We start from the raw sequence: 27952 nt of genomic DNA, 5'->3' as shown, positions 1-27952 counted from the left end.
ACCTTGGGAGGAGAAGAGAGGAAAACTGGGCCTAGAATCAAGCTTGGGAAGGTTCAACATTTAGTGTAAGTTGAAAAGATTCATGTTACTTTTAATGGAAATGAAATTGCCCAGACTTTGGGGATTCCTGAAAGTCTTCAAACATCCAAAAGTCAAGGGTTGACCTGTACCTCTGCCTTGTTCCCAGGATAATGTTTTGCTCTTAGTAGCAACTTAAAATATTTGATTAAAAAAACAAACTTCTCTCCTAGTAAAAGAAAAGGGAGTCACTAATCAATGGCACATGTGATCAACTGCTTATCAACATAGCACTTAATTTAAAAACATTTAGAGTCAATGCTTGCTAGTTATAAGTATTTTCCCTTTTGGGCATAGGGATTGTGAATCTATAAATACTGCCCATGTTCATACACACTCATGTACATGCTCATTCACACATGACATGTGCCCCCTCTGCCACCTTCCTACCATTTAACAGTCAATATACATGGGGAAAAACTATTTTTTACTCTAACATTGTTAAACATTAACATGTACTTTCAAATCAAAGCTAAATGTGTTTTTAAAAAATTATCCACATGCTGGGATTTTCCATCATCTCTTTAACATAAGCAATCATGAGCTGACACAGGGGACTCTCTTTTAGGTACCATTTTGCCTTCCTCTCTTGCTTAAGTTGGGCTTTAAAAATGTTTGGAAAGGATTCATTGTTTTAACAAATCTTTTACGTTTTCTAGTCAGCTCGCTTCTAGCAGTGAGCACAGCGTCCCATCAGATGCACTTTTAAATGCCCCAGAAAACATCTGAATTCACTCTCCCTGTGTCTGACTTCAATTAGCTGCCTTTCTTCATAAAGAATTGTTATCTAATTATGATAAAAAAAATTATGCTACATTGTAATTTTAGGATGGGAGGCTTTCCTGATTCTTATTCTGCTGGGATATGACATCATCACTTCCTCAGTTCTGAAATATTCTTGAGTAGTAGCATTGCAGCAGAGAACAAAGGCTTTGCAAAACCGCTGGCAGCATACCATGAAGAGCACCAGTAATGAGGAATGTCTCATACTTAGGGTGAGGGGATACACAGAAGAAGACAATGTTAGACCACTCACATCCTGAAAGGAGAAACTATCTGTCTCCACCTCTGCCTCTCTACAGCTCCCAGCACAGGTTGGACTGGTGTGTACAGTTGATACATGGCAAAGATCTGTTACATTAATGGAATAACAACCAGAGAGCATTTAGAGTCTACAATGTGCTTTTCACTCATAATCTATTATCAGCCTCCCAGCTCCTTGTGAACTGGCTACTATAACCTGTTTTTAGGAAACTAAGGCTCAGAAAGGTTAAGAACTCATCCCAAATCACAGTGTATAAAGCCAGGATTGGATTCCACATGTGCTTGCCTCCAAATCTATGCTTTTTTTTCACTCCATACTCATTGATACAACAGATATTTACTAAAAGCCTACTGTCTTCTCAGTACTGTGCTAGAGGCAGGGTTACCAGGATAGGAATGCATATCCTTCAAGAAGCTGGCACTCTGGTGAGGGGAAACAGCATACTCTAAGTATTAGAATTGGGGGGGTGAACTGGTGCTACTGGGGATGCACGCACTGGAGGGGGCCCGGATAATTCTGCCTGACCAGGACCCTTGAAGATTTTTAATGCAATTCTGAAAGGTATAAATTGTTTCAAACACACACTAAGTTCCTCCCTGAGAGGGGATGGCTTGCAGAAGCAGAAATATGCAGGCACACATCGTCACTTCTAGGTTATGTTAAAGAATGGTGGATGGTTTTGCTGGACCCGTCCAGTGGTTTCAGCAACAGCTTAAACAAGAAACCTGGAGATTATCCAAGGCCACATGATGGTGGGTGTTGGGGAGGCCAGAGTGCCAAAGCCAGATAAAACTATGAGGACATTTCAGAGGATGGATTTAAGGGTCACCTTTCCCCACTGGGAAAGCCAGTATGTCTCCTCAAGGACTGTTATTTGTGGCCAAACTGAGATGCTTTGTTCCCTTTTAAAGGGACCATTCTCTCCAAATCTTTTCTTATAATTCATACATGTCAAATTCCAGGAGGAATTTAAATGGTGCTGTTTAAAACACCTCCCAGATGGTAGTTCCCACTGTGGCTGCTAATTTTGCACTGATGAAATGAGATGGCAGATACAAACGTTCCATTATCATTTGATACTTATTATTCATTATTGTCATAGCAAAATATTTCCTAGAATATAATGTATAAAGATGATAAATTCATGAATATTTTTTCAAGCATGGAGGCTTTAAAAATATATATGTATGTTACCTTATTACAAAAAACTAGCAAGAAATGAAGAGCAGAATTTGTCTCCAATCCCATCACTTAATCAAATCAATGTTTCCATTTAACATAGTCACCTTTCAGTCCCTGTGCATATGGTTGGGTACATCATGTATGGATAAAAATTACATAATGTGTGAATAATTCACACTAGGAACTGATTATCCCTTAATTAAACAATCACCTCACTTTTAAAGAGAGCTAAAGAGACACAATCATGAGGACAGAAGTGTAATAAATAACAAATTTGGCAGATACATGCAGATCGAGACCTTATGATTAACGTTTTCATGTTGGCACATGATAATTTTAAGTGCTGGTGGCAAAAGTCTCCATTTCCCCTTTATATATTAGTGGAGGCAGATGAAAAATAGTTGAAACACTTTCTCAGAATTTAGCGTGTGTATATTTTATGGTATTTATGATATTATAGATTCTGAGGGTTGATCAGACCAAAAGGAAACTCTGGATAAATACAGCCCATATGTGATTTCAAAACCCCATTATACTTATTAATTGCATTTCTGCTTTAAAGTTCAGAGCAAAAGTTACCTCCTACTAGTTAATTATGGTGATATATTTATTTATCATGCTACTCTTATAAAGCTAATTCTCAATGTTACTTGTGTTTCTACTCAGAAATGCACTCTAACTTTGTACTGCCTTGATCTTAATAACTTATTTTCAAAATTAAATTAACCTGCTCTTTGCTCATATCTTAAATCAGCCTTTGGCTAAAAACAATGTAATTCTGATTGTAATAAATTAACAATGATCTCTCGGCCTATGACATAGCTAAGAATGAAGCGACCAAATGAGTTTTAGTTTTATCTCCATTTTTTTCTCCCTCTCCCATCATCCTAACAAGCAGGGATCTGGCTGAAAGACAGCCGGAGAAAGAGAAAGGATGATTCAAAGTTTCTTGACAGGACATTTTCCATTTTTTAATATCCAGCTAAATAAGAGTTGACTGCATTTAGCTGCAGCATACCCAAGCAACGAAAGTATTGAAAAAGCAAATAACTCTACTGTATATTTCAAATTCTTTAGCTTGGCATTCAGGAATTTAATTCAAACATAACTTTCCAGGATTCTTTCCAATTCCAAGTTTGTACTGAAATCCAACCAGTCAACATCCTGGACTTTCCCATATCCACAGCTTTGGTTATGTTACTCAAAGCCCTGTCTGTTCAACTGCCAAGGATTAGAACCCTACTCATTTTTAAAAGATACTGGTTAAATATCTCCTTCCTAATAACCCCAATCAATCTTCCATTTCAATAACTAATTAATTTTAACCTGCCCACAATGAGCCAGGTACTTGATAAGCCTTGGGAACTAATCTAGTGAAAAGGAAAATCTCAAGTCAACTGCGTGATGAAGATGGTCATATATGTTCCCTGCCTTCATTATTTGTAGTGAGGTGTATGGACCTAGAGTCTGTCACACAGAATGAAGTAAGTCAGAAAGAGAAAAACAAATACCATATGCTAACACATATATATGGAATCTAAGGAAAAAAAGGGCATGAAGAACCTAGGGGTAAGACGGGAATAAAGACACAGACCTACTAGAGAATGGACTTGAGGATATGGGGAGGGGGAAGGATAAGCTGTGACAAAGTGAGAGAGTGGCATGGACATATATACACTACCAAATGTAAAATAGATAGCTAGTGGGAAGCAGCCGCATAGCACAGGGAGATCAGCTCGGTGCTTTGTGACCACCTAGAGGGGTGGGATAGGGAGGGTGGGAGGGAGGGAGATGCAAGAGGGAAGAGATATGGGAATATATGTATATGTATAACTGATTCACTTTGTTATAAAGCAGAAACTAACACAGCATTGTAAAGCAATTATACTCCAATAACGATGTTAAAAAAATAAAATGGAAAAAAAAAAGCAAGTAAAGAACAGGAGGACTAGCTAGATGGAGGAAGGAGGGCAGTATGAGTCAGGCTGTGCTAGGTGTGTGGAGCCCTGAAACAGCAGCAACACCATGATCAAGTCCCAAGAACAGAGGAGCCATCTTCCTGCATCATTTCTTTCCTCTGTAACAGGCATCTTGCCTCAGGCTCATGACTTTCCTCTGAAATCACATGGCACTCTGTCCTTGGCATATCTCTGCTGCAAATGTCTTCTGAACACCCCACCCCATCTTTCTGAAAACAAGTCTGCCTCTTTCCTCACCTGCTCTCAGCTTTCTAGTATAAAGACCTCTGAACTAGTGTAAATAAGGACACTCCTCTCAAGAGGACTCATGAATTTCTGTTTTTCATTTACTATCAGATGCAACTCATGCCCACATTCATACTAAACAAAATATATGCACATTTCATATCCTGATCATTAATACTAAAGACAACTGCATACAGATTGCCGGAAGAACTTTCCTTCCCTGCTCTGAGCCATGGCACAATGGTCATTATTCCAAAGAACTTAGTGTGGCTTTAATGCTGAGACAAACTCAGGTTTCCTTCAATAGGGATATCAGTAGCACACTAGAATCTATGTAGAAAACAGCAACCCTTCAGAACTTCTAATGTATAGAAGATACGTAATGCACGTTTGTGAATTCTGCTGGCATCGATTGGAACTCCTGTTGTTTTCACACTTAAAATATGATGATATTCTTAGCTGACTCTATAGTTTTACTCATTTTACTCTTTTGAAATGTACACTTCCTTAAGGCAGTTATTTACAATGGACAAAATTGTACAAGTCAAAAAAGTGAACAGACTCAATTCTTAACCCAAGTTGTCATTTAATTTAAGGGAATAACCAAACATAACCAAACTTTTAGCATAAGACCATATGATAAGACTGAATTGTGTCCCCTCCACCCCCAAAATTCATATGTTGAAGCCCTAACCCTCAGTGTGATTCTATTTGGGACTAGGGCTTTTAGGACATAGGGCAATTACGGTTAAATGAGGTCATAAAGGTGGGGTCCTAATCCAGTAGGATTGGTAGCCTTATAAGATCTGCATGCATACAGTGAGGCAAGTCCATGTGAAGACATAGTGAGAAGGCAACCATCTACAAGCCAGGAAGAGAGCTCTCTCCAGGTAATGTATCAGCCAGCATCTTGATCTTGGGCTTCCCAGCCTCCAGAACTGTGAGAAATATGTCTATGATGTTTAAGCCACCCAGTCTATGGCATTTTGCTAGGGCAGTCGAGTAGATTAATACACCATATATCAGAATGAGCAGACAGCCATAAAATACTAAGGAATTAATTTTGGCTTCACTAAGAAAAATTAAAATGCACCAATTAAAAGTATCACTATTCACTACCATATATTCTCTGTATTCAAGAATCCATACATATGGCACTCTGACTTATTCCACCAAACATATCTGCAGAAGGGTTATGACATCAGATCCTGATTAGAAAGGTCATTTTTCAGGTTTGATTTAGTGCCTCGGTTTACTCCCCTCCTTTCTTCTCCTTTTCTCTCCCTCTCTCTTTCTTCCTCCTCACTTTCTTTTTTCCTTCCCTCCTCCCTTCCTCCCTCCCTTCTTTTCTTCCTAACAAACTATCTGTTAAGAAGTATTTGGTATTTAGCCACTTATACTGTCTTGGGAGTTCTATTTTTCCATGTTTTTACTATAGTGGTATCTTACATCATGATCACTCCCTGTTCCAGATTGCTGTTCCCTGGAAAGAACAGTATCCCAGGAACCATCACTCACTGTGTTCAGGTAGAATTGGGCAGTGTGGTTGTGGGGTTTGGGAAAGGTGTATGAAACAGAACACTCAGGAACTACCTAGCAAGCTGGTTACAATCTCCTCGTTGCTTTCAAAGAACATACATCTAAGGACTGCTGATCATCTACTTGACAACACAAAAGGACAGGAATATGAGTAAATGTACAAAAGCTGAAGCTAGTGATCAGACACACAATTACTTCTAACAGTTTCCTCTTCCTCCTTCCCTAAAGAGCCTGGCAAGACTTCCAGGCAAATAAATAAATATCCTGTGAAGTTATTTATTTAACCCTAGATGTGACCACTTCCCTTAGAGTTAGATCCCTGGCTGATGTGTGGGTTGCTGTATGTGTAAACACTGTTGGATTCTTTTTTATGAGGTAGTAATAGTAGCCATTGTCGTTTTTGTTATATAAGAATTCTCTTTGATAATTCTACGATGAAGTCAGAGTTTTGAAATTCTAGCAATACAAATAATAATTTCTAACTCTACCCTAACATTTTACTTCTATCATTCACCTCCTAATCCTCTAATTCACATGGGCAAAAATGACAACTTCTTTAAATTAATAATTATCCTAATATTTAATAGTTAACAGCCTTCAGAGGGGGCTATTCCAAAAGTTAGTGTTAATGCATATATGGCCAATTAATTTATGACAAATGAGCCAAGAATATACAATGGGGAAAGGACAGTCTCTTCAATAAATGGTGCTGGAAAAACAAGAGAGCCACGTGCAAGAGAATGAAACTGAACCACTATCTTACACCATACACAAAAATTAACTCAAAGTGGATCAAAGATTTGAATGTAAGACCGTAAGACCTGAAACCGTAAAACTTGTAGAAGAAAACATAAGTGGTAAGCTCTTTGACATCAGCTTGGCAATGATTGTTTTTTGGACCTGACTCCAAGAGCAAAGGCAACAAAAGCAAAAATAAACAAGTGGGACTACATCAGACTAAAAATCTTCAGCACAGCAAAAGAAATCATCAAAATAAAAAGGCAAGATACTGAATAGGAGAAAATATTTGCAAATCCAAAATATATAAAGAATACATATAACTCAACAGCAAAAAATAAACAAATAAACAATCTAATTAAAAAATGGGCAGAGGATTTGAATAGACATTTTTTCCGAAGATATGCAGATGGCCAACAGGTATATGAAAAGATGCTCTACACCATTAATCATCAGGGAAATACAAACCAAAACCACAAGGAGATATCACCTCATGCCCTTTAGAATGGCTATTATCAAAACAAACAAGAAATAACAAGTGTTGTCAAGGATGTGGAGAAAAGGGAACACTTGTTCACTGTTGGTAGGAGTGTAAATTAGTGCAATCAGTATGGAAAACAGTAGGGAGGTTCCTGAAAAAAATTAAAAGTAGAACTACCATACAGTCCAGCAATTCCACTTCTGGGTATCTATCTGAAGGAAGAAACCACTAAATCAAAAAGATATATGGACCCCCCCCACATCCATTACAGCATTATTTACAATAGCCAAGACATGAAAGCAACCTGAGTGACCATCAGTGGATAAATGGATAAAAAAAATGTGGTATATACACACAATGGAATAGTATTCAGCCATAAAAATGAAGGAAGCCTTACCATTTTTGACAACATGAATGGACCTTGAGGGCATTATGCAGGGGAAATAAGTCAGAGAAAGACAAAAATATATAATCTCACTTATATGTGGAATCTAAAAACAAAAAATTAAAAAAAACATTTTAAACCCCAAATCATAAATACAGAGAACAGATTGGGGGTTGCCAGAGGTAGGGGTTGTGGGTACACAAAATGGGTGAAAGTGGTGAAAAGGTACAAACTTCCAGTTATAAAATAAAAGCCATGGGTATGTGACATACAGCATGGTGACTATAATTAATAATACTACGTTGTATATTTGAAAGTTGTTAAAGGTAGTAGATCTTAAAAATTCTCATCACATGAAAAAAAATTTGTAACTCTATATGGTGATGGATGTTAACTACACTTATCAAGGTGAACGTTTCACAGTATACAGAAATAATGAATCATTATGTTGTACATCTGAAACTAATATGCTATATGTCAACTGCATCTCAATATTTAAAGTTAGTATTTTAATATTAAAGTGAATTTAAAACTTTCCAACATTCATTACTAAGAAAAGTATCACTTGACTGATTTTAAAAAGAAATGTTATTTCCAAAATTAAAAGTTTTTGCTTCATAATAAAATAACAAACTGAACACAAAGGCAGAGGAAGATGGTGAGATACACGTGCAAGAAAAGGCGTGGTTTTCATAAGAAAGAGCTTCTTTTGAAAGTTGCTAAACTTTGTTGCTGTGAACTTTCTCTTTCAGTAGAGCTTTTCCACTGAGGGGTGAGGGGCATGGTGGTGGTGGGGAGATAAACCACTTGTTGAGAAGCTGCTAACTTACTATTAGCATCTATTGTGTGGGAACATTGGTTCCTCCTCTATCCTAGGAGAAAAGGGAAGAAGGGAAAAAAGACCAACTGATGAAAAAGGGAGTAAGATAAAGTGAATGGGAAAAAAATTCACATTGTATACTTGTAAGTTGTACGGGTATGAACGTACATGTGAAACACCTAGAATTTTTTTTTAGAATTTATTGAAAATTCTAACATGGATCTAACATGGCTAAACATAGATCAATGGTAAGAGTGTCATGTACCAAGGTTTTGATTAATCCAAAAATCTGTGTATCTGAAATCCACAAAAAGGGAACACTATGATCCCATTTGTTCAGTAAAGGTTTATGTGTACTTTATATACATATACATATGGATACAGAGAGTATTTGTACAGAAACTGTCTAGAAGGACACATTCCAAGCTATTAAGATGGTTCCCTCTTAGATATTTAGTTATTTTTAAATTTAATAAACACTATGAATCCACCAGGCAAAATAAAAACTATAATCTTGATAATTATATCTAATTAATTATATCTAAATAATTATATCTAGCCCATGCCTGTGTCCCCCACTTGAGGTAATCATCCTCAACCTTATATTCATTTAACCTTTCTCCCTGTGCACATGTGCAAGAGCTTGTCTTGGCTATATACCAAGGCAATATGGTAGCCTCTAATCACATGTGGCTGTTGAGCATTAAAAATTTGACTAAGAAACTGGGTTTTTAATTTTCTTTAATTAGTTTAAACTTAACTTTAAATTTTGAACTGGTATAAATTATGTTTCTGATAAACACAACTTCATTGTTTTGGTGTGACAACATTTCACTTTAACCACTGAATCACAAAGGATACTACTGTTGAATTGAAGTTCTATCAGATACGTCTCCTCTCTAGTTTTACACATAAACACATGGCAATCTAGTTGGTGTCCACACATTGACTCAGGTCAAATGATCTTTTCTATGCACCCATATAATATTGTAATGTGTTTGATGTAGACAGTACAAGTTATGAAAATCTTTTCATGTGCTGTACTGGTAATTAATAGTCTTACTATTTCAATTGAAATATAATTAAGTATTTTTTAGTTAAAAATAAGTATGTATAAAATTTAAAATTTAAAAAGGAGGCATAGGAGGAGTCAAGATGGCAGAATAGGAGGATGCAGAATTTGTCTCTCCTCACAAGTACATCAAGTGCACATCTGCAAATGGAACGATTCTCACAGAGCACCTGCTGAACATTGGTGGAAGACTTTGGACACCTGAAAGGACAAGAAAAATCCCCTCACAACTGGGTAGGACGAAAGAAGGAAAAACAGAAAAGAGGAATCAAAAAAGGGACCTACAACCCTGGAGCATTTGTGGGAAGTGGGAGGGGCACCCATCTGAGCAGGCTTGCCCGACCCTCAAGCCAAGGTCTCCTTGACCCGCATAGGCTCCAGGATCCTGAGTGCCACCCACTCCAAAGCCTCCTTGGGAAACATCCCTGGGCACTCCTGCCTGAGACAGGAATCCACCAGTGCTGGTGGGGGCTGAGTGCTAAAGCGTGGGGTTAAGAGAGCAGATCCAGGGAAAGGACTGCTGTTGGCTGTGCAGATACAACAGTGGGGATGGGAGTAAGGGGCTCTGTGGCTGGGAATGCCCTTAGAGGAAGCGTGGTCTGCCTAGGAAATGAGGTGCCATCGTTGAGTGGAATGCAACGGGTTGGGCCACCACCTGCCTCCATGAGCACTGGGAAGGACTCCACCAGAGCGAGCATGCCCCAGTCTGTTGCAACTACCTGCTGGTCTCTGCAGCGACAGGCACTTGGTGCATACCCCAGTTGTGGCTGCCACACCCCTCCCTGGCCTGAGTAAGTGTGCCCCAATCAGCCACTGCTTTTGTTCCCTCTTGCCTGGGTGGGGAACAGATGCCTGAGGGTGGTGCACATGGACAGGTGGGGCCAAAACAAAAGCTGAGCTCCAGGGACAGTGTGACTACACAGGGCATGGATTAAACCTCTGTGATCAGCTTGGTAAATCCTGCGTATGGGAATATATGAATAGACAATGAGTGTTCCCACAACTGAGACCAGTCTAGCTTTAGCAGCAGTGGACTCTGGGGGCAGGTACACGTGGTAGTTTGGTCAGGTGAGAGTCTGAGTGCCCCACTTGGCCCACAGCAGGCCCAGAGACCTACCTAGAGGTACTGGAGGGCCTCCTGGGGAGGCAGGGGTTGGCTGTGGCTCACTGTGGGAGCAAGGACACTGACAAAGGAGGAGCCAGGAAAATATTCTTATTACTATTATTCCTTTTTTGTTTGCTTCATTTTGTTCAATTGTTGATGTTATTGTTTTCATTATTTATTTTTATTTTCAATATTTTTTATTTTTCTATTTTTACTTTTGTGTGGTTTTTTTTCCTGTTTTTGATTTTTTTCAATCATTTTTATGTGTTGGTTTTATGTTTTCTTTGCCTTTTTAAAAAGTATTAGTTTGCTTTCAGTTTTTGTTTTGTTTTTCATTTTTTTTTGTTTTCATTAGTGTAGTCCTTATTGATTGTTCTCAGTTTTGAGTTCTTTTGTTTGTCTGTTCTCTTGTTTTTTGTTTTCTGTGTTTTATTTTTGTTTTTTCTGTCTGCTTTGTTTCTTTCTGGTTGTATGGTTTTCTTTTTACAATTTGTCTTGGACTTGGTTTGTTTGTTTTCTTCTTTTTGTGTGTGTGTGGGTTGTTGTTGCTGTTTGGTTTTGTTTTTGCTACTTGTCTTGGGTTTTTTTTGTCTGTTTGTTTTATTTTCCTTTTTTTTTTCCTCTGGTTATGCTACGTAGTTTGCAGGCTCTTGGTTCCCTGGACAGGGGTTGGACCTGGGCTTCCAGGGTTGGAGCACCAAATCCAGGATGCTGGACCGCTAGAGAATTCCCGAGCCCAGGGAATATTAATCGGTGTGCACTCTCCTGGAGGTATCCATCTCCACACCAAGACCTGACTCCACCCAACTGCCTGCAGGCTCCAGTGCTGGAAACCTCATGCCAAACAAAAGAAAGGAAGACACCTCACCCATCAGCAGACAGGATGCCTAAAGTCATACTATGCTCACAGACACCTCAAAACACACCACCTGATGTGGCCCTGCCCATCAGAGGGAAAAGCCTCAGCTCCACCCACCAGAGCACAGGCACCAGTCTCTCCCACCAGGAAGCCTACACAAGCCCCTGGACCAAACTCACTCACCAGGGGGAAGACAACAGAAACAATGGGAACTATGACACTGCAGCCTGAGGAAAGGAGACCACAAACACAGTAAATTCAACAAAACGAGACAACAGAGCAATATGTTGAAGATGAAGGAGCAAGGTAAAACCCCACAAAACCAAATAAATGAAGAGGAAATAGGCAATCTACCTGAAAAAGAATTCAGAGTATTGATAGTAAAGATGATCCAAGATCTCAGAAATAGAATGGAGGCACAGATTGAGAAGATACAAGAAATGTTTAACAAGGACCTAGAAGAACTAAAGAACAAACAACCAGTGATGAACAACACAATAACTGAAATGAAAAATACACTAGAAGGAATCAATACCAGAATAACTGAGGCAGAAGAATGGTTAAGTGAGCTGGAAGACAAAATGGTGGAAATAACTGCCAGGGAGCAACATAAAGAAAAAAGAATGAAAAGAATTGAGGAAAGTCTCAGAGACCACTGGGACAACATTAAACACACCAACATTCGAATTATAGGGGTCCCAGAAAAAGAAGAGAAAGAGAAAGGGTCTGAGAAAATATTTGAAGAGATTATAGTTGAAAACTTCTCTAACATGGGAAAGGAAATAGCCACCGAAGTCCAGGAAGTGCAGAGAGTCCCATACAGGATAAACCCAAGGAGAAACATGCCCAGACACATATTAATCAAACTAACAAAAACTATATACAAAGAAAAAATTTTAAAAGCATCAGGGAAAAGCAACAAATAACATAAAAGGGAATCCCTGTAAGGTTATCAGCTGATGTTTCAACAGAACCTCTGCAGGCCAGAGGGGAGTGTCAGGATATATTTAAAGTGATGAAAGCGAAAAACCTACAACCAAGATTACCCAGCAAGGATCTCATTCAGATTTGATGGAGAAATCAAAAGTTTTACACACAAGCAAAAGTTAAGAGAATTCAAAACCACCAAGCCAGCTTTAAAACAAATGCTAAAGGAACTTCTCTAGGTGGGGAACACAAGAGAAGAAAAAGACCTACAAAAACAAACCCAAAACAATTAAGGAAATGGTAATAGGAACATACATATCGATAATTACCTTAAATGTAAATGGATTAAATGCTCCAACCAAAAGACACAGACTGGCTGAATGGATACAAAAAGACCCATATATATGCTGTCTACAAGAGACCCACTTCAGACCTAGGGACACATACAGATTAAAAGTGAGGGGATGGAAAAAGATATTCCATGAAAATGGAAATCAAAAGAAAGCTGGGGTAGCAATACTCATATCAGACAAAATAGAGTTTAAAATAAAGACTTTTACAAGAGACAAAGAAGGACACTACATAATGATCAAGGGATCAATCCAAGAAGAAGATATAACAATTGTAAATACTTATGCACCCAACATAGGAGCACCTCAATATGTAAGGCAAATGCTAACAGCCATAAAAGGGGAAATCGACAGTAACACAATAATAGTGGGGTGCTTTAACACACCACTTACAACAATGGACAGATCATCCCGACAGAAAATTAATAAGGAAATGTAAGCCTTAAATGAGACATTAGACCAGATAGACTTAATTGATATTTTTAAGACATTCCATATGAAAGCAGCAAAACAAAATTTCTTCTCAGAATATTCTCCAGGAATATTCTCCAGGATAGATCACATCTTGGGTCACAAATCAAGCCTCAGTAAATTTAAGAAAATTGAAATTGTATCAAGCATCTTTTCTGACCAAAGTGCTATGAGATTAGAAATCAATTAAAGGAAAAATACTGTAAAAAATGCAAACACATGGAGGCTAAACACTATGCTACTAAATAACCAAGAGATCACTGGAGAAATCAAAGAGGACATCAAAAAATACATACAAACAAATGACAATGAAAACACAACAACCGAAAACTTATGGAAGGCAGCAAAAGCAGTTCTAAGAGTCAAGTTTATAGCAATACAATCCTACTTCAAGAAACAAGAAAAATCCAAATACACAACCTAAACTTACACCTAAAGCAATTAGAGAAAGAATAACAAAAACAAAAACCCCAAAGTCAGTAGAAGGAAAGAAATCATAAAGATCAGAGCAGAAATAAATGAAATAGAAAGGAAGAAAAAAATAGCAAAGATCAATGAAATTAAAAGCTGTTTCTGGTTCTGTGAGAAGATAAACAAAATCGATAAATCTTTAGCAGGACTCATCAAGAGAAAGAGGGAGAGGACTCAAATCAATAAAATTAGAAATGAAAAAGGACAGATTACAACTGATACTGCAGAAATACAAAGGATCATGAGAGACTACTACAAGAAACTGTATGCCAATAAAATGGCAACCTGGAAGAAATGGACAAATTCTTAGAAAAGTACAACCTTCCAAGACTGAACCAGGAAGAAATAGAAAATATGAACAGACCAATCACAAGTAATAAAATTGAACTATGATTAAAAATCTTCCAACAAACAGAAGTCCAGGACCAGACGACTTCACAGGTGAATTTTATCAAACATTTAGAGAAGAGCGAACACCTATCCTTCTCAAACTCTTCCAAAATATTTCAGAGGGAGGAACATTCCCAAGCTCATTCTATGAGGTCGCCATCACCCTGATACCAAAACCAGACAAAGACATCACAGAAAAAGAAAATTACAGGTCAATTATCATGGATGAACATAGATGCAAAATCCTCAACAAAATATTAGCAAACTGAAACCAACAACACATTAAAAGGATCATACACCATGATCTAGTGGGATTTATCCCAGTGATGCAAGGATTCTTCAATATATGCAAATCAAAATGTGATACACCATATTAACAAATTGAAGAATAAAAACAATATGATCATCTGAATAGATGTAGAGAAATCTTGACAAAATTTAACACCCATTTATGATAAAAACTCTCCAGAAAGTGGGCATAGAAGGAGCTTACCTCAACATAATAAAGGCCATATATGACAAACACACAGCCAACATCGTTCTCAATGGTGAAAAACTGAAACCATTTCCTCTAAGATCAGGGCCAAGACAAGGTTGCCCATTCTCACCACTATTATTCAACATAGTTTTCGAAGTTTTAGCCATGGCAATCAGAGAAGAAAAAGAAATAAAAGGAATCCAGACCAGAAAAGAAGGAAAACTGTCACTGTTTGCAGATGACATGATACTATAAATAGAGAATACTAAAGATGCCACCAGAAAACTACTAGAACTAATCAATGAATTGGGTAAGGTTGCAGGATACAAAATTAATGCACAGAAATCTCTTGCATTCCTATACACTAACTATGCAAGATCAGAAAGAGAAATGAAGGAAATAATCCCATTTACCATCACATTCAAAGGAATAAAAAACCTAGGAATAAACATACTTAAGGAGGCAAAAGACCTATATGCTGAAAACTATAAGACACTGATGAAAGAAATCAAGGATGACACAAACAGATGGAGGGAGATACCATGTTCTTGGATTGGAAGAATCAATATTGTGCCCTATCAAATTACCAATGACATTTTTCACAGAACCAGAACAAAAAATTTTACAATTTGTATGGAAACACAAAAGACTCTGAATGGCCAACGCAGCCTTGAGAAAGAAAAATGAAGCTGGAGGAATCAGGCTCCCAGAGTTCAGACTATACTACAAAGCTACAGTAATCAAGACAGTATGGTACTGGCACAAAAACAGAAATATAGATCAAGGGATCATTATGGAAAGACCAGAGATAAACCCACACACCTATGGTCACCTAATGTATGACAAAGGAGGCAAGAATATACAATGGAGAAAAGACAGTCTCTTCAATAAGTGGTGATGGGAAAAATGGATAACTACATGTAAAAGAATGGAATTAGAACACTCCTTAACACCATACACAAAAATAAACTCAAAATGGATTGAAGACCTAAACGTAAGGCCAGACGCTATGAAACTCTGAGAGGAAAACATAGGAAGAACACTCTTTGACATAAATTGCAGCAAGATCGTTTTTGACCCACCTCCTAGAGTAATGAAAACAAAAATAACAAATGGGTCCTAATGAAACTTAAAAGCTTTTGCACAGTCAAGGAAACCATAAATAAGACGAAAAGACAACCCTCAGATTGGGAGTAAATATTTGCAAATGAAGCAACTGACAAAGGATTAATCTCCAAAATATACAAACAACCCATGCAGCTCAATATCAAAAAAATAAACAACACAATGCAAAAATGGGTGAAGACCTAAATAGACATTTCTCCAAAGAAGACATACAGATGGCCAACAAACACATGAAAAGATGCTCAAAATCACTAATTATTAGAGAAATGCAAATCAAAACTACAATGAGGTATCACCCCACACCAGTCAGAATGGCCATCATTAAAAAATCTGCAAACAATAAATGCTGGAGAGGGTGTGGAGAAAAGCAAACCGTCTTACACTGTTGGTGGGAATGTAAATTGACAAAGCCACTATAGAGAACAGTATGGATATTCTTTAAAAACTAAAAATAGAACTACTATATGATCCAGCAATCCCCCTACTGGGCATATACCCAGAGAAAACCATAATTCAAAAAGACATATGCACCCAAATGTTCATTGCAGCACTATTTACAACAGCCAAGACATGGAAGCAACCCAAATGTCCATCAACAGAGGAACAGCTAAAGAAGATGTGGTACATATATAGAATGGAATATAACTCAGTCATAAAAAGGAACGAAATTGTGTTATTTCCAGAGACCTGGGTGGACCTAGAGACTGTCATTCAGAGTGAGGTCAGAAAGAGAAAAGCAAATATAGTATATTCACACATATATGTGGAATCTAGAAAAATGGTTTAGATGATCTTATTTGCAAAGCAGAAATAGAGACACAGTTGTAGAGAACGAGTGTATGGATACCAAGAGGGAAGTGGGTGGTGGGATGAATTGGCACATGGGAACTGACATATATACCCCACTATGTATAAAATAGGTAACTAATGAGAACCTACTGTATAGCACAGGGAACTCTACTAAGTGCCTTGTGGTGACCTAAATGGCAAGGAAATCCAAAAATGAGGAGATATGTGTATACATATGGCTGATTCAATTTGCTGTACAGTAGAAACTGACACAGCAGTGTAAAGCAACTATAATCCAATAAAAATAAAACAAAATAAAATAATGAAAAGGAGGCATACTACTGATGCAGAATCAAAAGGAGATGTAGAAACTAGCACTAGAACCAGAATAGTAAAGAAAAAGGAGCCTGGCTGAAAGTATGTTGGAAATTTCATGATGAACAGCAATTGCAATTTGTTGGAGCAGAGCAAAAGGAAAAAAGCTATTTGTTTGTTGTGTAAAAAATGGACAATATTAAGAGACATTTTTATCAAAGACATAGTGAATTTGGTAACTTGCTTCTCAACAGTCAAAAAGAATTGATGACATTAGTCACCTGTAATCAAAACTAAATGTACAACAAAACATTTTGAAGTGATTTTAAACAGAATCTGAGATGATTCTGTATCTTTATGATACTCATGTTCAGTCTTCTAAAACAGATTCCTGAAAAGTGTCATGTATACCATTGTTAAATCATTCAGTAAATATTTGCAAATGCTATGGATCAATGCCAGACAATGGAACTCTTAAAAGAAATAGAACACAATACATTTAATATCTGTGTTCTTTGCCTGTACTTGTTGGTTAAGTCATGGAAGAAATATACAGAGAGTTATTGTATTGTTAAGTCCAATTCAAGATTTCATTAAAACAAAAAAATGCTTTCCAAATATTCAATAATTAAAGACAAAAAAATACTTAAAGACAAAAAAAATGGCAGAGTAATTTATATTTTCTCATTGATATCAGACTACATGTAAATGAGCTTAATTTGAAGCTCCTAAAAAAAAAAAGGAAATGCTAGCTAACTTAGCTAAATAGGCGCAAAATTTTGTGTTAAAATTGAAACTTTTCAGAGTACAATACAATGAAATTAATTTTACACATTTTCTAACATAAATCAATTTTAAGAAAAATTTGAAGAATGGTTTGCTGATATTGATACATTTATAGTTGCTTATAAATTTATGTAATACCTTTTGAATTTAATGTTAAAAATATGACTTAAGTATCAGTAAACTTATTTAACTTGGACAGAGATAGTTTTGAAACTGACGCTATTGCTTCAAAGTCAAATCAAATCTTCTAAAAAAAGAAGAACCAGTTGTGTTAATGTACATGCATATATTAAAAGAAAATAATTTTTTGGTACGTGATTAATTTATTGGGACTTTTAGGTATGTTTGGAATTATTAGGGTATGTGATTCTGCTTTTTCGATTGCAAATTTTATGAAATCTAATAGAGATCAAGCATTTCTAATAAAAATTTGGCATCCAAATTGAGACATACTCTAAGTATAAAATACATAGTGGATTTATAAAATTTAGCATGAAAAATGTAAACTATCTCATTCATAATATGCTATATTGATTACAATTCAAGATGATAACATCGTGAGTATTTTCAGTCAAATATAAAATATACTAAAATTAATTTCATCTGCTTAAATATGACCACTAGAAAATTTTAAATTACATACATGTCTCAAATATCATTTCTACTGAGCACTTGTATATATCCAGAAACGGAATTCCTGAGTTATAAAATATTTTATGGTTCTACACTTGAAAATAATGCCAAATTGTTTTCCAAAGTCTCTGGATTATCAGCATCAACATCACCAGAGAACATGTTAAAATGCAAATTCCCAGGCTGAATCAGAAACTCTGGAGGTGTGGCCCAGCAATCTGTATTTCCAAGTGACACAAACTCAAGTTTGAGAAATCACTGGCCTAGTACTTAGAACAGACTTTAAAATACTCTGTACTTAGAAGAAATATGCCATTATGGAAAGGGAAGTCCTATCTTTGTTATGGTCATATTTTTGAATGTTTGCAACATCTACAAATCGTGGAGACAAAAATAGGCTTCTATAGCCTCCTGGTATTGAGAGCCATGCCTCTGGTGAAAGTGACTGAAAGCCACCTTTAAACAACCTAGTCACCCTAGTGCAGAAGAAAGGACTCAGGCTTCAGAACCCGAATACCAGCACCAGCACTTCTTAGCTGTGAACTCTTAAAAGGTCTTTTACCTCCTGGAGCTTTGGTATTCTCCATCATAAAGTGGGAATTATAGCACATACCTCAAAATATGGTTGTGAGGATTAACAAGGCTCACACAAAGTGCTAGACACAGAAAAGGGACACCATAAATAGTAGCCTTATAAAACTAAAGCTCTGATCAGGAGCATGTGGCCAGTGAATAAGAGCCATTATCCTAGGCTTCTTTGGAAATGACCCTTTGTGAAGTACATTCCCTAGTAAAGCAACTATATTTTCCATACCTGGAAAACAAAATGGAAGCAACTGTGAGCCCCAGTTTGGGCAGATCTCAGAAAGGGCCTTAAAACTCTATGTTTAGGAATTTTGTATTATAATCTAACTCTACCCTGACCAACAGGTTGGCCGATAGCCACTTGGCTATATAAATTAACTGGAACTTCTACTTCTGATCAAGATGGAGTAATGGGGCCCAGATTTACCCTTCTGCCTAAAACAACTAAAAAATAGACGAGATGTATGAGAATGGCACTCAAGGCATTCACTGGACATAGGCAATAAAGAACAGTGACCCCTGAGGGATGGGAAACAAGCAAGGTAAGCCGTATCCACTTACTGCCTGCAGAGAGATTTTAGGCTGTGCCCGGGAAAGAGTTCTAGAGAGGAGAGAGCTACACAGAGAGGATTCTGGAGAGGTGTAGAGGCTTTCCGTCAAGTGCTCAGCAGAGTGCTGATTGTCACGTAGACATGAGGAAACAGGCTGGGGAAAGAACCACGAAAAAGAGACAATAATCCTTAGAGATCACACAGAGATGGGAATGGTGCCTGTTTCCATCTGCCAGAGAGGAAAATCTCATCATTCAGGAGCATTGGTTAGAGTACAAAGATGGGTCTTACTTCAATAAAAGGGGAAAAATACCCTTAGATTAAATACAACTCTGGTCCTGCACAACAATGCTTAAAAGAATCAAATTGTTTGTTTCCAAGTAATTTAGGCACATACCAGGACAAAGATCAGGAATATTTATAGGAATACAAAAATATCCAACACCCAAGAACTTAAAATTCACAATACCTGACATATAATAAAAAATTACCAGGCATGCAAAGAAGCAGAAAAATATGACCCATAATGAAGAGAAAAGCCAATCAACTGAAACTAACTGAGAAATGATAGAATTAGTAGACAAGGATATTGAAACAATTATTATGACTATATTTCATATGTTCAGAAGCTAGAGGGAAGAACATGTTAAGTGAAGACATGGAAGATATTAAAAAAAGACCAAGTTGAACTTCTAGAGATGAAAACTACATCATCTGAAATGAAAAATGCATTGGGTGGGATTAACAAGAGATTATACATTTCAGAAGAAAAGATTAGTGAACTTGAAGGGGAGGCAGTAGAAACTATCCAAAATGAAACACAGAAAAAAGACTGGAAAAAAATTAACAGGGCATCAGTGAATTGTGGGGCAATATCAAGTGATTAAATAAACCTATAACTGGAGTCCCCAAAGAAGTGGAGGGGGGACTAAAAAAAATTGAAAAATAATGGTTGAAAACTTCCAAACTTGATGAAAACTAAGTCCACAAATCCAAAACACAAAACAAACTTCAAACACAAGAAAGATGAAGAAAACTACATGGAGTCTCATAATCAAATTGCCCAAAAATAAACGATAAAGAGAAAATTTTAAAAGCAGACAGAAAAGACACATTTATACAGAAGAACAAAGATAAGGAAAAGAGTAAATGATTTCTCTTAACATCAGGAACAAAATTAGGATGTCTAATCTCACCACTTCTATTCAGCCTTTTAAATTTCTTACAAAGTTTAACATACACCTACCACACAGCCCAGCCACTTCATTCCCAGAGATTTATCCAAGAGAAATGCGTATGTCCACACATAGACCTGTACACAAGTGACCAAAGTGGCTTTAATTGTAATCCTTAAAAAAATGGAAACGACCCAAATGTCCATCAACAAGTGGGTGGATAAACAGTGAACAAAGTATTGTATATCCATACAATAAAATACTACTCAGTAATAAAAAGGAACAAACTATTGATACACACTCTAACATGAATAAATCCCAAATTAATTATTCTGGGTGAAAGAAATCAGACCCATTCCCTCCCCCCAAAAAAGTACATTATGAAAAATTAAACTTATATAAAAATCTAGAAAAAGTAAACTAATCTACAGTGATAGCTTATCAGTGGTTGCCTGGGGATATGAGGGAAGGGAAGGGCAGGAAGGAGAAATTACAAAGGTTTATGAGGAACCTTTGTGGGTGAAAGATATGTTTATCCTAATTTTGGTAATGGTTTCATGGCTGTATACAAATGTCAAAACTTATCAAATTTTATACTTTAAACACATGCAGTTTCTTATATGTCAGTTATATTTCAATGAAGCTGTTAACTTTTAAAGTTGATTTAAACTGAGTAAAATTAAAAGTTCAGTTCATCAGTTACACTAGTCACATTTCAAGTTTTGAATTGCCACGTGCAGGTCATGGCTATCATTGTGGACAGTACAAGTGTAGGACATTTTCATCACTGCTCAGAGCAGCTGATCTAACTAACACATTAAAAGAGCACCTGTTTCTTTCATTCCTCCTCCATCTACCTACCCCGAACTTCAAAACTGGGAATAAGCATGGCAGCATGGCACTGATATATAAATTACGGGAGAAGTTTTAAAAGCAGATTTTATTAAGTTTAATGTAAGTTTAATGTAAAATACACCTTCTATTCATAAACATATATAGCACACTATTTCCTCACCTAGGTATCACAGCTCCTATGGATTACATTTAATTAGTTTCTTCCAAAGCTCAAGTTGAAGGCAATTTTAAACTAACTGACATGGGAAAAATGAAACAGACAGCACTGTCTCGGAACATACTTTTTCCTTGTAAGCAAAGTGGTTATAGCTAAAACATAACTCCTAAAAGAGAATATACATTTTTTTCATATACTTACAGATATTTTGTGAGTTAGTCTGAAATACGTAGCGTGTTTCAGAATACGCTACATAATGCAACTAAATTTTCTTATTTAAAAGAATCAAGCATATAACTCACAATAAATATAAACACAAGTTTCAACTGTAAGAACAGATGTAAAAAGAGAAGACTATGGTATACATGGAAATGTTTCACATTCAAGTTCATAAAATTAGGACAGAGAAGTAGTTAAACTTAGTATTCTTACGGACGCTTTTTTCCTTCTCTCTCTATAGCTTTCAGTTTTAAGAGGGGTGATTTTATTTAAAAAGACTCAAACTCTCTTTTCTGTTTCCTCCTACCACCCCACCACCCATCCGTGTAGACTGTGGACTTGGGAGGCAGAGTCTATGTTTGCTCTGTGTTTTTGTTTCAGTATACAGCACTCAGGGCTGGAATCTTCAACCCGCCTTGTTCCAAAGGCTGATACACTAAACCTTGATGCACAGTTTGATGTCTGAGCCATCTCTGTCTTAGAAATGGATACAGAAAAAGGCAATTGGGGCTGGGGGGAGAGGGGAGGCTGGTGGCCAGTGTAGACCAATCAACCAAGACAACCCCCAAACAGTGTATTGTAGTCGATAAGCAAGAAGTATAAAAATAGAACCCAAGTCCCTCTGTTGTTTGTAGAAGCAGAACTCACAAGCCAGTTTCACTTACTTTTTTACACCGACAGAGCCATTTTCCTTGTTTTCCATGTCAACAGATAGCATGGGGAGGCTGCAGGGTTCCTTTACTTCAGCAACTAATCAATAAGGGAGAAAAGCTTGTGTTTAATTTTTAGAAAGTGAGAGAAGAATATATATTCTGAATCGGAAACATAATGGCCCCTTTTACAGCCTCACACCAGTTCACGTATGTTTGCTTACATCTCTAGTTCCCTCAGCGACTGGAGAGACGTGATTAAACCTAAAGAACTGGAGGAGACGTATTGGGGTGCTTTCCTCTGTACTGGCACTCCCTGCCTTGACAATAAGCATTTGCAAATGAAATTGAATCCTCGTTCAAAACAAGTGCTGTGTGAACTGGCACAGCTTCCTCCGGGTGCCAAGCTCTCACTTAAGACATTGCAACTTACAAATGAGTCAAAGTCGAGAAAAACAATCCCCCTTTTCTTCCCCTTCCCACCACAGGCTATGATTTCTTCTTTTCTTACTGTATTTGTTTTTCTGTCCACTCCCACTGCTCCTCTATTTTTTCATTGTGATGCAAAAGAGCACTTAAAGCTTTCGTCAGCAAGTATTCCCCTACCTCACGTATTCTCAATGAAAACCTCAAAAACCTTTCTGTGAGATGGCCACACTGTGGTAAATCTGGAAGCTCACAAAAATGTCAGATAGCCTTTAGCACAGAAAGGTGGTGCTGGGGTGTGTGTGTGTGTGTGTGTGTGTGTCTGTGTGTGTGTGTGTGTAAGAGAGGGTAGGCAACTCGTTAGATTTATATAAAAATCATCAAAAATTCAAGGAGATATAGTAGCATCCATCACTTTGTCTTTTTGTTTAGTAGGAAGAGGACTGAAAAAATAAAATCCCTCCACAATTAATATGCAATTAGCAGGATGAAAAATCTATGAACAAAACTGCTGGAAAAAAAAAAAACTAGTTCTGAAACGTGCTTGTTCTTCTGCAGCTGAAGCCATAAATTAAATACATTTCCTCTCAAATCACTTTATACTTCGGCACTCCTTCCCCTAGGGATTACTCTGACATGACAAGTGCAACATTCATTTAGTATAGTCACAAGATTTTATCACTGTTAGAGAAGTAGATGATTAACAAATAATACTGTTAAGTGTGGGATTATCTTCACTGCTGATACATACACGCGCGCACGCACACACACACACACACACACACAAACTTCCAGTCGCTAAACCACTTAGATCATCCATAGAGAAATCCAACATTTAAGATACATATAGGTATTAACATACATCCACACACCGTTACAGAGTAGACAGAAGATAGTGCAGCTTGCTCCATGCCAAAAGAATGATTTCACTTCAGTTGGAAACTGTTACACATTCACCATTTTCTAAGCATCTCAGAAACAAAACAAAACAAAACACTCACAATGATACTCTGCAACACCACACTACATTGTCTTATTATTATTTTCTTTTTTTGTGGAAGAGTAAAAAGAAAACCTACCTAGAAGCAACTAAAACATGTCATTTTTTATAGGCTTATCAAGAACAGCCAAAGAAACCCCAATGTTTTCTTTCACAAAGTAGGCTGGCAAAGGAATTCAATAAGGAGGTACAATTTGACACAGTGAAATAAAACCAGGCTGGCTCTCAGCCAACATGACGTTAGGAATCACACACAAGCTGCACCAACTGCCTTCTGGTTCATGGCTGACTTTTTAAAGCTACAGTGTGCCTGTTCACTTTTGCTAACTACCTTCAGCACAATTAGTGGAAGTGAATGAATCATGAGTCTCCAAACTGCAGAATTCTCCCTGCACCTGTCTCGTTCAAAGAAAAACAAGCTATATCAAGAGCCTCTTATTTTCTCCCTCCCCTTCATTGTTTCTGCATCATATGTCTTTGCTGCTGTTCTGAGCGTGAATGCCATGTGTCAAACTATTTCTTTTTCTTTCCTGTAGGAGAAAAGAGAAAATAAGAGAAAGCCTGGTGCTTAGGCGCTATACCCAGTGAACACCCAGAAGCTGCAGTCCTGTTACCCTTTCTTCCTAGTTGAGACTTGCCAACAAAGTTTCCAGGGCTGGCTTTTAAGTAATCTCTTTGTGAGAATAAGGAAAGCAGTGCCCAGATGAAAATCTTTTTATTTCATTATGCAGGAAGTAACATATTTCAGAGAGGATGCAAAGTAGATGACCAGATCTCCTGAGAATGCCCACATTCTTTAATTTTGGCATTCATCCTACCAGATGAAGTCAGCAAAAAATTCAAAATAAAACAAACCTTATTCTACAAAACAAAAACAATTAGTCTGGGAGGTTTCATTTTAACTGTTTATCCCAGTTGCGTAAAAAGCATAATTCAACAGATTCAACACTTATTTTCTATGAGCACCTGGTATTATATTAGTTACATATGAAAAGAAGAACTTGTGCCAGCCCCCAAATTCGTAGTATCTTCCACCACCATCCTAGGTCCCAGTTCTGGTAAGTGGGAGATGGAGTAGGGGCTGGGCATGATCTTTTGATTAAGTTACCCCAGTCAGCCTCACAGTTCTCTTGCTTGCTTGGCTGGGAACTAGTGCTCAAGGGAAACAGTCCCATTCCACAAATGTGCTGTACATACACTAGAAACATAAATGGTTGTCAGTGAAATAAACACCAATCAATATTTGCACACTTTTAGGTCAAGATGTCAACAAAACCTCTCAAGGTAGGGCAGAGAATTACAGGTTCTCAAGAAGGATCCTAGAAAAAGTCATCTGCTGCTGTAATAGGGTGTCGACTTCAGGCAGAATTGAGGAGAAAGCTGCTGGTCTCCCTTTTCTTTAGTACTTTTTAAGGGAACTAGAAGATCAGCAACTATGATCCAAATTTGCAACCTGAATTTCAAAGTCAATTTTTCCCCTTATTGCAGAAATTATATTAGAAATTTTCAACTTCTTGAAAGATCGTCACTGAGAAAAATTTCAAGGGCTCTCTCTGCCCGTCTTTGCCATTGCCCCCTTGAAAGAGCAAATAATAATAATTTAGTAAAGAATTCTAAATGTTCTTATATTTTTGAGTACCATTTTTTAAGCACGGCTCAAACAGGTGGGTTTTTTTTTGTTTTACCACCACTGATCAAAATGATGAACTCTTCTGGAGATAGAGCATTCTTTCACCAACAGATTCCATAATGCTTTTGGGTTTGATCTGAAATTTCTCAACTGTTTTCCAACTAAATTCAAATGGAAGGGCACTGGGCTGTGAGTCCTGAGGGCAAGGGATAGAGAACAGGGTGTCCTGACAGCACTGTCATGCCACTGCTCAGAAAAAAATCAGGTTCAGCACGCCACTCTTGAAAGGAAAGAGGCAAAGAAAATGTAGTTATGCTGACTCTTCCTTAGACACACTCACAGGAGAAAGGATTCTGTGAAGTTTCTCCAGGAATTTCTTCCTACATATAGAAAAGGACATCCCTTCCTGTCTTGCCTGCTGTGATCAAAAGTTTGCCTGTACACAAGGGTATGGGTTTCAGGAGGTGTTGTGAAAAACCAATCCCATTTTATACAAAATGAGCCACAATTTCTGACAACAGGAGGTTTCACTCATCAGCTAGTTTCTAACTTTGGAATAAACTGACATTTGTGGGTATAAGTATATATACTAGTACTCAACCACTTCCTCTTCATTCCCTCTACCAAACTGTTTGATATTAACCCTCTTCTCTGCTAATAAAAATTATGTGTATTTGTGTGTAGAGTGGTGTCTGGTTGTGTGTGGTGCATAGCATAAAGGCAGTGTGTGTGATGAGTGTATGTGTACGCTGTGTAATATGTGCGTGTTTGTGGTGTGTGTAGTGTGTGGTACTTGTGTGTTGGCAGAATGTGTAGTGTGCACAGTGTTTGTGTGTATGTGTGTCTGTAGTGTGTAAGCGTAGAGTGAGAGATACACATGCAAACCGACAAGACCTTCTGATCCAGGATATCATGGGACGTGCTAAAATAACTTCGGAGATCCTCCTGCTAGGATTCTGGAGCAGAACTTTCGGGGACACTTGGGAATGGTCTCAGGTAGCAGGGGAGATGGGTCAGAAAGGACGGGAAACTGGCGCCTCGATCTGCTGCTTTTATTGATCCGCACTCATCCCCCAGAGACCCAGTGCCCTCCCCCAGGAACCTCCCGCCGGCCTTGTCTCCAGGAGTGGGCCCACAGGCGCATCCAGCCCGCGTCCCAGAGCGCAGACCTGGGTGCACAGGGCTGCAGAAGTAATCTCGAGAAGCCGCCCGAGGGCACGGCCGAGCTCAACGGGTCCCCAAGGGCATCTCAAGGAAAACTAAGGAGGGCCTGGTGAGGGGGCGGTGGGGGCAGAACAGAGGGCAGCAGAGGAGATGCCAGAGAGCCTCTTGGACCAGCCGGTCCCGTCCGATAGCCAAACGACTCGCTTGTGGCACTGGTGATAGAGGGGAAAGTTTCTGGCTAAGACTTTCAAGAAGAAACCGTTCGTCCTTGAGACTGGGGACTCCCCGGGGGAGTTCGTCTTTGGAAAGGGAGTGGGGGGGTGTGGCGCTCGCTGTGCGTCCAGCCGAGCCGTGCCACCTCCCGGTCCCAGCCTGCGAGCTCTGCCCCGCAGCCCGCGGTGAGCCGCAGCTCTCCGCGGAGCCGGGCACGCTTCTGCCCCCAGTTCCACTCCAGGGTGACAGATTCCACGCTCGGGGGTGCAAGAAGCTGCAGGAGCACCGGACACACAGTAGAGACGAGGGAGGGCAGGGCGGTTTTTATTGTGGCTTTCTTCGTTTCCTTCCATCCTGGAGAGGGGGGAAGACGGGCGAGTTCCCAGCGCGCTCGCAGCACGAGCGGATCACTTACCTCCCCGCATGGCCGGCGCCGGGAGGCTTTACCCCGCACAGAGCTCGCCGGCCGCCACGCGCCCAGCCCCAATGCAGCCGGCCGGGCGCGCTGGGCACGCCGGGACTTGTAGTCTCCGCGGGCGGGGTAGGGGTCCAAGGGCTGAGGCGGCTCGGAAGCCGAGAGGCCCGGAAGGGAAGGGACGAGGCCGGGGCGTTGAGAAGGTAAGGGAGGACATTTGCAAGAACTTAAAACCTCCTGGAAGCTGGAGGTGGGAAACATTCCAAGAGAGACTTTTAAATTGGGGGTCTTCAGGCTAATACCATTTTTTCTTCCCGTCTGACTCGCATGTGGCAACTCTGATGAAGTTATTAGCTGGGTTTTGGCAGTTATGACAAGTAGAGATTTGCCGGGCCAAGCCCATATTGTTTAGGGCCTTACGCTGCCTTCACCCCGAACACACACGTGGCATTCTCTGCTTGGAACACCTATTCTGTGGCTCACTCAGTTGAAGCCCTGGGCATGCAAAGGGAGAGTGAATAATTGCACCTTACGTTTGTAGAGCGCTCTGCAGTTTACAAAGCACTTTTTATGTACTTGGTTCATTATATTAGAACCACAGGATTTTAAAACCCAGGGATTTTACCAGAGTGATTTTGCTTGTCCCAGTGATTTCGGATGGGGAACTAC

At 38.6% G+C, this 27952-nt stretch overlaps 1 protein-coding gene across 3 annotated transcripts in view; it reads right to left on the bottom strand.

The window, feature by feature from the left end:
- Window positions 1–27354, bottom strand: part of SAMD13 (sterile alpha motif domain containing 13) — a 45969-nt gene extending 18615 nt beyond the window's left edge. The window contains exons 1-3 of one of the 3 annotated variants that reach the window (XM_082612932.1): window positions 27284–27316; window positions 23734–23832; window positions 22451–22535 (exon numbers count right to left, since the gene is read on the bottom strand). In XM_082612932.1, coding sequence (XP_082469058.1) covers window positions 22451–22503 — 53 coding nt within the window. In that variant the 5' untranslated portion in view covers window positions 22504–22535; window positions 23734–23832; window positions 27284–27316. Of the gene's footprint in view, window positions 1–22450; window positions 22536–23733; window positions 24024–27283 lie in introns of those variants that run through there. The other 2 variants (XM_082612930.1, XM_082612931.1) reach the window with 2 other exon arrangements.
- Between the last annotated feature and the right edge of the window lie 598 nt (window positions 27355–27952).

The sequence above is a fragment of the Mesoplodon mirus genome (assembly GCF_964341445.2).
Source record: "Mesoplodon mirus genome assembly, chromosome: 3".
NCBI lineage: Eukaryota > Metazoa > Chordata > Mammalia > Artiodactyla > Ziphiidae > Mesoplodon > Mesoplodon mirus.
This window is presented reverse-complemented; position numbering and strand designations above follow the sequence as displayed.